The 12,366-nt window shown below is 42.7% G+C and overlaps 1 protein-coding gene across 2 annotated transcripts in view; it reads right to left on the bottom strand.

The window, feature by feature from the left end:
• enah (ENAH actin regulator) overlaps positions 1–12,130 on the bottom strand; it is a 150,566-nt gene extending 138,436 nt beyond the window's left edge. For both annotated transcript variants that reach the window (XM_070435952.1, XM_023973838.2), the window contains exon 1: positions 11,762–12,130. In XM_070435952.1, coding sequence (XP_070292053.1) covers positions 11,762–11,766 — 5 coding nt within the window. In that variant the 5' untranslated portion in view covers positions 11,767–12,130. The remainder of the gene's footprint in view (positions 1–11,761) is intronic.
• Positions 12,131–12,366: the final 236 nt, after the last annotated feature.

Here is a 12,366-nt window from a genome sequence, read left to right as displayed (position 1 = left end):
AACCTCGGCCCTTCAGAAAGATGTTCCACATTGGAAATGTGAGAGAGAAGTTGGAGTGTTGTCAACCTTCCAAACGTCTCTCTAATGAGGAGCTGACAGAACAAGGTGGTGAGGCCTTAGTGTGACACTGCACTATAAAAACACTCAGACTTGGATGGCAAAGAGCTTGCACAGGAACTGAAGAACTTGCCATGAAAGACATGACCCTGCTTGAGCTGCTTATTTATACAGGAAAGGGAGCTCTTCAGAACTGTATCCAAATTTGGACTGCTCTCAAAATTTGTCTTACTTCCTCTAGTGACCGTAGCAGAGAGGAGCTTTTCAAAGCTGAAGCTCATCAAATCCTACCTGAGTCCACCACATCACAGGAACACCTTAGTGGCCTTGCTGTCATCAGTATTAACCATGCAATTGCTGGGCAGATTTCTTATGATGATGTAATTGATGACTTTGCCTCAAGGAAGGCAGAAAGTCAGGTTTAGATGGCCAGTTGTGCAATTTAGTTTGTGTGTTTTGTTTGAAGTGCAATGTTTAATACACAGGTTCTCTCTTTTTTAAGTGTTGTTATTCTAGTTGTGTGTATATAGATTTGTGCATTTATGTTTATTTGTGTGTGTTAGTTTATTATCTAGGCATTGTGGGTTTCTTAACTCAATGCCTTCACCTTCCACCATAACCTTGGAAGCTTTTCACCACCTCGCTCTTCCTTTAAGACTCGACTTTTCGTAAGCGACAGAATTTGATTTGCCTTCATTTTGTGTTCGCTGGGCAACCCCTTCTATGTGGACCCAACCCCTATCTATGTGAAAAGTATCCGCGTTAACTATTCAATGAAATTCTATTTGGTGTATGATAGGATTTGTGCAATTAGTGTTTGTGTGTTGTTGTTAGCAAAACGTAATAATTCGATTCACTTTCATTTGCATTTATATACTACAATGCATTTCTATGTCTTTGTTACTTTTTGATTTTTATGGGTCTTATTTTTGTATATATTTTTATTTCTTAAATGCTGTGATTATTTGTGTTGTTCCAAATGTCTGAAATAAAAGACAGTGCAGAATCAGTTTTTGTGGGGGGGGGGGGCCTCGTCCATGGAGCCATACAAGCTACAACCGTCACTGCTAAAGGGTCAGAGAATCAGGAGTGTAAACTGCTGTGGGCTAGTAGGACGACGTGTCACACACTTTCACTGACACCCCCCCCCCCCGTTGCACTGAGAGGCCGTCATTAAGCTTTGTGACAACATTATTGATCATTCATTCAGCCAAGTTGTATGTTGGATATGCACTTAAGTACTGGATATAGAAAGGGCTGAGCAGGTCTCTGAATGTAGATAACATGAAACCGAATATTCATACAAGGAGAACTTTGTATTGGACCTGAATGTTTACTAGCTTTATTACATCCTCCATGTAGAGCAGCAGTAGTGTGGCAGTATGTTAGGAGTGTGTAATGTGGCAGTAGGACTGTGTTTCCCTTTGATTATCCTGACCCAGTAGTGATTAGTGATTTCCTGTGGGGCTTCACATGGCTCTCTCGCTGTCCCTTAGCGCTAACAGTGTCAGATCACACACACTGACACAGCCTCTTAGCAAGGCAAGGATCTAATCACATGGACACTTGGCCAAAGGACTGAAAAATCTTGTCACATTTTAACAGACACTAACAGAGGGACAGAAGGTGCGGTGTGGGTAAGAAGGTCCACTGCTGTACAAAGGTCAGGTGGTGTGAGTTTGGTTTTAGTCAAACGCCGGTCGAGTGCCTCTCCTCATAGCTACAGTAGTTAGTACGACAGTGATACCGACTGCTCCGGCTCTTAAACGACATCTATGGAAGTGTTGGCTAAAAGTCTCTAAACAATCCATCATACTGTCATACTATGACATAGCTAAACTAAAACGTATATATGTGACCCGTTTCAGGAAACTAGGCGTATGTCACAAGTCACAACTTCACAGGAGAGCCATTTGAACGTTTTTAACATTTTTTTGTAAATACAAATGCGTTTTTGGGCCGAAATGCCTGGAACGTGAACTTTCATGTGCCTTAATAACAAACTTGTATGCCATCTGTAAATAAAAGTTTTAAAATTACGAGACTTGGTTAAGCCACAGAAAAAGCCAGCAACCTTCCCACTAGCCATGATTGGCTGAGATAATGAGTGGGCTGGACATGCCGAGAGAGAAGTTTGGATTGGTATGCCATATAGCAGGCTTCTGTCTATTTGAGCTGGTCGGTCTGTGTTGGTAACCCTGTGGAACGTAGTTTTTTTTTATTTTTATTAAAAATGATCGTGTGGTGGAGCTGCACAAGTGTTGCTCGCCACTTTCTGGAGGATCGAGTGGAATTAGAGTACGATAACTAAAGTAATGGAGAAAACACCCGTCTCCGGATTACATCTTCAAACTAGGAGCAACCGTGGCATGGCGTCCATGACAGGGAGATGCGTTCATCATGCAGGATGATGTATACGGCGGATAACATAGTCTAGCTAGCTATATTTCAGATATTACACAATTCTAATTTTGACAGAAAGCAGATTACTTTCAAGCTAATGTGTACTGTTAGCTAGCTCCCTAGCTAACGACACGTGTATGACGTTATTATTCATATCCCAGAACCGTTTGCTTGCTAGTTAGAGCCTAATTTTAGCTAGCTAACATTAAACCTGGTTGGTTCGCTCCCAGCAGATTCATGCAGGGTAGTAGACATGATTTGGCACTATGTTTATTGTTGTTTAACTAGCTGGCTGGCTCATTAGCTAACGTTACGTGACGTGTGTGATCTTACACGTTATTTATCTGGCTAGGTTCATTGTTTACCTAGCTAGCTAGCCATCTACCTACCTGTCTTAAGCTAAAAAGTGTACAACACCTGTTGAATATGGCCGGTGTCAGGAAAGGTAGGCAAAAAAGCATAATGAGGCCTTCCGAGTGGCGCAGTGGTCTAAGGCACTGCATCGCAGTGCTAGCTGTGCCACTAGAGATCCTGGTTCGAGTCCAGGCTCTGGTCGCAGCCAGCCACAACCAGGAGACCCATGGGGCGGCACACAATTGGCCCAGCGTCGTCCGAGTTAGGGGAGGGTTTGGCCGGCAGAAATGTTCTTGTCCCATCGCGCACTAGCAACTGCTGTGGCAGGCCGGGTGACGCTGACACAGTCGCCAGGTGTAGGTGTTTCCTCTGACACATAGGTCCGGCTGTCTTCCTTGTTAAGCGGACATTGTGTCAAGAAGCAGTGCGGRTTGGCTGGGTTGTGTTTGAGGACGCACGGCTCTCGACCTTCACCTCTCGAGTCCGTAAGGGAGTTGCAGCGATGAGACAAGACTAATAACCAAATTGGATAACACAAAATAAAATAGAAAATAGAAAACAATGAAATTGCAGAACTGGTTAGGCTGTTTTCATGTTGGAGGTAAACAAAATTGTCCAGAGCGTCAAGTGTGCACTGAACGCTCCGAGAGCGAAACGAGATAGGTGGGGCTAAAGCTTAAGAGGGTGTGAACAATGCTGAATGGGTGTAGAGTAGACAAAGCAGAGCTCTTCACTAGATACCAAAACATTCAAAGGCCATTTTCTCAAAAGTGGGTTTACAAGTTGATCAACTTTAAAAAGGATAATTACTTTCCCATTGTTCTTCAAAAATGCAGTGTATGATACCATTTTGTAGCTTTGAATCTTTACTTTTATCCAATGTAAAAAACACATTTTCAAATTTTGCTACATATGACCAAATCCAGGTGGTGAGTCACATATTTAAACCACAAAATATTAGTCAAAAGCATACTTGCTCTCCACAATAGGGGCCTGATGCGTGCTTGGTTTTGATAATAGGTCATTAGAAAGCTCTAGCGTTTCCTGGAATCTCCACCCCTACATAGAAGAGAGGTTAAACTCTGGCGGGGGTGTCTTGGCTCTGCCCCCACAGCTTTTCTCCCACCAACGCACACTAATTAGTTGAGCTTTTCAGGCAGTTCACGCTTTGCTAAAAAGAGGCCCTTTCAGAAGATCTGCTTGTACTTCGCTAGTTCTCTTTCCCCTATAAGTAATGCGTTTCTTTTCTCAATCTTGCGCCGAGCGGTCAGGAAACAAAGGAGCGTGTTCTCAGTCAGGGGAGTTCATGTGTCAAATTATTCTCTTTCAGTGTTACATTCATTGTCACACAAACAAAGGAAAGATGTTTGTACGGGTTAGTTTATTATCTAGGGCATTGTGGGGTTCCTAACTCAATGCCTTCACCTCCACCATAACCTTGGAAGCTTTTCACCACCTCGCTCTTCCTTTAAGACTCGACTTTTTCGGAGGCGAACAGAATTTAGATTTCCCTGCATTTTGTGTTGCCTGGGCAACACCTTCTATGTGGAAAAGTATTCTGCGTTAACTATTCAATGCGCTCAGCATGGAAGACTGCACACAGGCATACGAGGCCGAACAAAGCAAGGCTGCATTACAGAGCTAAACTGCCGGTCTGTCTCATCTGTATGCGTGGATCGATGCACCCTGCTCTCGCTGTTCTCAACAAATTTGTCCTTTAGGCAGGACCATTTCTGATGTATGCCACAACACTGAGAATTCATAAATTGTGAGCAAAGAGAGAGCGATAGCTAAAAATCATGACATTTCCAGTGTGTTCTGGTGGGTCTGCATAATCATCCGTGTCCTCCTCCATACAAGCACAGCTACATCCGCCCTCTACCCATACTGGCCCTAAGCTTCTCACAAATGACAACTTTGCATCTAAATGTCTCCATATATAGTGACAGGGCCATGCAGCAAGGCTCACTGCTGTGCTGCTGATGCGTTCGGCTCCTAAATGGGCTTCAAGTGTTCTACAAGAAGCAAAAGAGAGCAGGGTGAAAAGACAGTACTGTGTCCAAGCACCCAGAACTTAGCACCACCGGATATTAAGCAGAGTATGTAAAGTGATGGCTAACATGACACACACAATCCTAGCAGAGTGCACAGCTCCAGATGCATGGGCACTGCAGTGATTCTAGCCCTATGGGGTATAGTTGGCACTGGAAACAGAGGTCACGTGCTCAAGAGCTAACTGACAGGGGTTTCTACCCAAGCTGTAGAGCAAGAGACTGTAGGAGGATAATTGAGAGAGAGACTGCCACACTCAATAACACAGGCTGGCTGCCTACGCTACAGTAGCATGCAGCAGCAGTAACAGGGTGAATAGCTTGCAAGAGCTGGATTTAAAAAACACACACACCAGTCAGCGCTCGGCTGGCAGCTCCAGTTGTATTGAAAGATTTCCAGAGACCGCTACTGCAGCAAGGACGACCAACTTGTTTTACAGTCTCCATCAGTAGAAAGAGAGTTCTGCTTCTCAAAACACCAGGTTTCAAAGGATCTACAGGAGGCTAACAATACTTTGACGCTCTCATGGATCTGGTGAGCCGGTCGGGTGTTCATTTCACGCATCTGTAGTGGACAGTGACCTGTTAGCTAAGGGTTCACCATGTTAGCAGTGCAGGGGCAGCGAGGGAGCAATATTAATCCCTTTAGCCAGCACTGTAGAAGTCTCTGTAGGTCTGCTTTTACTACAGCTTCCGGTCACGTTCCAGTGATCACCAGTCAATCTCCCTAGAGACCCACCCTGATTTTAGAAAACAGATCAGAGCAAGGTAATCCCATTGTCCAGGCCTGGCACATCGGTTCCAGAGTGGCACTGCTGTGTGGCAGGTGCACCGTCACGCTATGGGATGAAGGCCTGTCTGTGTCAGTGAGCCATACAGACTGCTCTGTGTCAACTCACTGATGTATGGGGTGGGAAGACAGTGTAGGCCCCCTCTAACGTGCTCTTCCCCAGACATTTCTTATTCAGATCAATAAAACATGAATTGATATCAATCGGAGACTTATGAGTCATGTTGCTCATAATCCGCAGTCAGAGTTAAGATGGTGGACGGATGGGAATGGACTGAGGAGAGCATGCAGAGAGATGCACATCTACGACCTGCCACAGGAAATCATGCTTGTTGAGGATCCCACGAGTGCGTCACGCACACATGACTGAGCAGCCGCCATATGCAGCTGGTCACCCAGCACTGCCCTGTCGTAATCACGCACTGACCAGAGAGAATGGGAATGACCATGTCCAAAAAACAATTAGGTCAAATACACTGAGTGTACAAAACATTAGGAACATCTGCTCTTTCCATGACAGACTTACCAGGTGAAAACTATGATCCCTTATTGATGTCACTTCTTAAATTCACTTCAAAATCTGTGTAGATGAAGGGGAGGAAACAGGTTAAAGAATCATTCTTTAACTTTGAGACAATTGAGACATGGATTGTGTGTGTGCCATTCAGAGGGTGAATGGGCAAGACAACATATTTAAGTGCCTTTGAACGGGGTATGGTAGTAAGTTCCAGGTGCACCGGTTTGTGTCAAGAATTGCAACGCTGCTGGGTTTCACACTCAACAGTTTCCCAGTGTGTATCAAGAATGGTCCACCACCCAAAGGACATCCAGCCAACTTGACACAAGTATGGGAAGCATGTCAACAACATGGACCAGCATCCCTGTGGAACGCTTTCCACACCTTGTAAAGTCCATGGCCCGACTAATTGAGGCTGTTCTGAGGACAAAAGGGGGTACAACTCAATATTAGGAAGGTGTTTTTAATGTTTGGTATATTCAAGACACACACAAGACCCCAGGGTAACTGATCCCAAGGACAACAGGAGGGGGGTGAAAACCACATTGGGCCAAAGGCAGAGACAGCACTAAGAATTTCTTTATAAAACTCTGATATTTCATCTTAGGACTTTACAACTAACAGGTGTTAGTGGTAAACATTGCTCCAATAAGGTGAATTTATTGACTTACTGAATGCCTTGCCAACATATAAAAAGACCTATTCGTTAACCAGTAGAGCAACTTGTCTGAATTATTATTTTTTCACCTTGGGTCCAATCGGGTTAGGGTACAGGTCCGGAGTCCCCCTTTTTACATAAATAAATTGGGTCCGGATCCGATTGTCCTCAGGTTGGACCAGAGAAGACCTCTACCGTACACATACAAGACCTGTCAATCAAAACTCTCTACATCCACACCTCTCAAAGGTGCTGATCTTTGGCCCCTGTTATAGATGCCAAGTTTACCTTGCAGGCAACTATTCCATCGCCAGAGAGTGAGAAAGGAGAGTGAGTGTTAGTGGTATGTGTGAGAGAAAGAGACAGTGGGCTGGGCATATGTAAGGGTTTTATCCCCTTGCCACCTGGCCCAAACACTCAACCCCCACAGCAGGGGGCAGGGCACATGGTTTCGCTCCATAGGGACAAATGGTAAAACTGTAGGCCGAATCCTGTTTCAGGTAAACACACTAATATGTAATTTCAAAAAATGCAGTCAATGTTTTATAGACCGTAATAAATGGTAACTGATATAATTTGTAAMGTCATACCAAAGCAAAGGTTGGAAAACTTGGAATAATACCTCAGGAGGTTAAAATAACATTCCTGTTTTAAAGAGAGAGACGACAGGAAGTTATAACAGAGCTTAACATAACCTATTTCCACCAGGGCTTTAGAGCAGCATTTAAAAATGGACTGTTAGCAAAAGCAGCATTGTTCACTTTATAAATAATGCTGCCCTCATAATAAAAGGAAGCCATTATAGTAATCCTGTGTCATTTGACCAAATATAGGAGGCTTAAAAAAAAAGTTGTCCGCTTCCTGTTCCATGAAAACTGAATACAATGTTAAAAGCATAATTACAAAAGGGTGACTTGACACTGGGGAGTTGACACTGGTTGTTTGGTATGCAGGCGTTGAGGTACAGCCGATTGATCCTGTGGTACTGAGAGGCCAGTCATTCTAATGGAGGAGAGCGTCACCCTGTCAGCATACAACACAACGCTCTACTCCAGGACAGAAGAGCGAGAAAGAGAAGAAAAAAAAAGTCCAATAAAACTAGACAAAAACAAAAAATTCCTCACTGAGCCTGTCACTTTGGCCTCCTCCAGTCTCCCTGTACTGCGGCAGTAAGTCACAAGGCCCTCTTCACAGAGCTCCACCATGTGTAGAGGAGTGATTCATGTCAGAGAGACAAGGCAAGACAAATCATCCATATCTTTAACAATGGAGCCAGTTCTGTTTCCTTATTTTACTTGTGGGTTGGCTCAATTAAGTGGCAAAGCAAAGGCATGAAGAACACAAAGGGTGAGGTGYGGTGGGGGTTGAGTGAGTTATCAGGACACACTGACAGCCCTTTGGCTCTGCTGCTACGGCCTGATATAACTCACCATCAAGAGATACGTCACCAGATAAAACTGTGTCCACGCACACAAAGACAGAGCATCTTACTTATACCCATTTAAACTGAGCATCACACACGAAAGGTGGGGGTGAAACACAACAGCCAAAAATGTTTTAATAAAGTCAGTGGATTAAACATTACATTAAATKATTTGAGTACAAATTCACTTGTCTCCTGTGAATCAGCCCTAATCCTGGTGATTCCCTCCCGGGTCCACTTTCCTTGGARGAACAATCGCTCAGAGATAACTGAGTCTTTCCACATTGAAAGACGGAACTCCTCTGCAATGACGTCAGATAGAGGCCAAAAGAAAAAAGTCTTATAGAAAGGCTGGTTTGCAGTTTTTCGGTGAAATGATGAGAAATGAGAGATTAGGGATGGATAGCCAGAGAGAGGGAGGGACAGGGGGATGAAAAAAGCAGAGAGCAGATGGTGGTGGGTCGAGCGGGTGATGGAACCTGAAAACTTCAAAAGAAATCATTGGAGCACAATAACTTCTTTCTTACATCCTATTCTGAAGACTCATGCCACAGTCTTATGACAATCAAATGAGAAATGAGATCCAGTTACTGCTGTTTGGTAGAGACTATCTGTCATTAAAGCCTGGCTTTCCTCTCACTCACAGCTGACTGTGGAGACACACACACACACACACACACACACACACACACACACACACACACACACACACACACACACACACACACACACCTCTGTTCACCCCTCTTGACTGCTGTCTGATGAGCCACTAGCACAATTAGGCTCAAGAAAAACTTGGATCAAAATATTTGTTTTACGACTTTGGGGGTTAATCCATTCCATTAAAAACCAGAGGCTGAATATAATTGTGGCAGTCATCAGGAAAAAAGTATTATTTTTTAAATAGCAGCAGCACTTATACAAATGTTTTTGGTGTGACCAAACATAAAATATGCAAGAATTACTCAAATCAACCTCTAAAAGTTTATATTACCCATGGTGTACGAATAACATAGGCTAATAACAATAATAGAGTAAATCTCATAATACCAGCCTTTGTCTTTTAATCACATGATAGTGGTTGTCTTAAATGAGTAACGCTTGGGGCCATTTCAGTGGCTGCTATTTCTCAGCATCAYTGTGACTGCAAAAGGCTCCTCAAAAGGAAAAGGCAGTCAGGGGTTGTTACTTTAACACATCACAGCAAAGTCGCCTGATGCTCAATTATCTAGCAGGACTGATACAACGTCAAGTGTGCTTCACTTCATAGGATGCATAACAGACTCGTGGCTCAATTTTGGCACATCATGGGTTAGGGATTTACAAGGAACAAGTACAGTTCAGCATTCATCACTTTGACATAGTGAAGGTGTCTTATGTTGACAGGTCTTTCGGCTTATAGTGCCTGATTAGTTAATGGAGAAAGACAACCTCCATGCTGTCTGTCCTGAGACACACCAACAAATGGCCATGAGTTTGTCAGGCCAGCAGCTTGGCCAGCCAGTAAACCCAAGCACCAGCCTACACCTATTGGACAAACCCACCAGGCACATCTAATAGCCTAGCCCCCCTTTTGGCACTCATGTTTGTTGACTAATGAACAAAAAGAGAAAATAGAAAACAAGCAAGTTGTTAACATAGTAAATGGTGGGTGAAGTGGAAGTAGTATTCTGTCCATTTCCATAGAATACTACTTCCACAATTTACTGTCATTTACTATTTCCATAGAATACTACTTCCACAATTTACAATTTCCATAGAATACTACTTCCACAAATTACTGTCATTTACTATTTCCATAGAATACTACTTCCACAATTTACTGTCATTTACTATTTCCAAGGAATACTTCACCCACCATTTACTGTAATTTACTATTTCCATAGAATACTACTTCCACCATTTACTATTTCCATAGAACACGTCACCCACCATTTACTGTCATTTACTATTTCCAAGGAATACTTCACCCACCATTTACTGTAATTTACTATTTCCATAGAATACTACTTCCACCATTTACTATTTCCATAGAATACTACATCCACAATTTACTGTCATTTACTATTTCCAAAGAATACTACTTCCACTTCACCCACCATTTACTGTCATTTACTATTTCCAATAAGTAATGCGATCACTGATCACCAATGTGGATAAAAATTATTTGAGAATTCCACCAGTGTTTTAGTTCCTTGGAGCAGCCAGAGCCATTGTTAAATGAGGCTCTATTGGAGAGATGCCAGCAGCTGGCCCCATTTAGGACTTTCTCTGAAGGCCCCCCAACACAATGTTGAGTCATGGATCTGAGTAGGGGTCACCCCAGTGGGTCACCCTCTGACTGTGGACCAAGTATTGACATTTGAACTCTCCCTAGCCCACAGACAACTCCCTCCAGTACAATGTGATGAGAGCACTAACAATGAGAGCCCTTTTTTACAAACAGCCACAAGGCTATGTCACTTATACACTTAAGATAATACACGTATCTTTATCAACAACTTCTCACTGCTTGAATACAGGCATAGACAAAATATTATATAAGACTATCTGAGATGTTTGTTTTTGTACCCTAGGATTAAACCTGCAAAGACAACATGGGACACATGAGTGCAGTGGAGTGCATCATCATCAAGCGTGACATAGGTGGGAGAATGACTTTAACAAAACATTATGAATTATATAAATCATACTTACCAAATACAGGTTTTGAATTGTGTATAAATACGTTCAATGAGAATACATGTGTTTCTTTCAAGACACAGCAGTCAGTGAGTGCACAACCCTTGCGGAATGAACCTGCATATTTTTTTATTTAAGTAGTCAAGTCTGTTAAGAACAAATTCTTATTTACAATGACTGCCTAGGAACAGTGCGTTAACTGCCTAGTTCAGGGGCAGAAAGACAGATGTTTTTTTTTTACCTTGTCAGCTCGGGGATTCGATGTAGCAACCTTTCGGTTACTGGCCCAACGCTAACCACTAGGCTACTTGCCGCCCCATAGCCCTGTCGAGATGTTATAATTAAATGTATTTGTCACATTAATTCTATCATTGTCGTGGATAATCCCCAAGATAATAAAAATAAAAAATTATGACAATAAATTAAAACCTATTGACCGTAGCATACACAACCCTAGGGGAAATGTTTKTTTCTGGAGGCGTGTGTAGGTGTGACATTGTATGAAATCATTTGTTTTTCAGTAAACCCTGTAATAAGCAACCACTGACAATTGCGCACTACATGTCTTGCTATTTGACATGCAAGGAGGCAACATCCATATCGACATTGCTGCACTACAATTTGCTGTACATGCAGAATATAAAACCATTTGTGCAAGACAAACCACCAAATAACCAAACGAATAACCTGCATTTTATCGCTTCCGAATAGAAACGTTGGACATATAGCTTCACTAAAAGTTAGCTGTGTGAATTTACTTAGATTTTGGCATCATGTTGCATCCTTTAATGCTTTTTTAAAATCAAGACTTTTATCAATTACTCACCTCATGATGATTCTGTCACAGGCCTAAAATAGTCTCTTCGTCGAGGGCTTAAAATGTTATTTGACTGATGACTTATCTCGCAATAGTTTTCAGAAAGTTCGCACTTGAATATGTCACAAAATAAGAATATCAATGTAACGCCGCAGGACGAATTTGGTTCACAGTTACATCCAGTAAAGTAAAAAAAAAAATGTTTTAWATGATTTATCCTACATGATCTAGTGCATCGCGTCACCGTTTATGAAAGTCTAATGAAAGAAAAGAGGAGAAAACAATGGTTTTCACTGCTGAGACTCCAGTCGTTTCATGTAGCGGCAGCGTGCCGCTGGGATCCCGGTCTCTCTGCTTCAACACTGACGCAAAGCTTTTCTCAACTACGTGAAGTACGTACAGACGTACAGAACATACAGGGCGACACCATAGAGATTTATAGAGGACTCTAGTTTCCCAAAACTCATTGTAGCATGGGCAGCGCCATCGAGGACTTTCACCATTTTGAAGTAGGCAACTGGCTGAGACTTCCTATGTGTTAATGAAGGATCACATAATTCCATCCAGGTTAGCCAATGCATTATACTTATGAGCAAAAGCTGAATTCCATAATT

This window comes from Salvelinus sp. IW2-2015, linkage group LG28, assembly GCF_002910315.2.
Source record: "Salvelinus sp. IW2-2015 linkage group LG28, ASM291031v2, whole genome shotgun sequence".
NCBI lineage: Eukaryota > Metazoa > Chordata > Actinopteri > Salmoniformes > Salmonidae > Salvelinus > Salvelinus sp. IW2-2015.
This window is presented reverse-complemented; position numbering and strand designations above follow the sequence as displayed.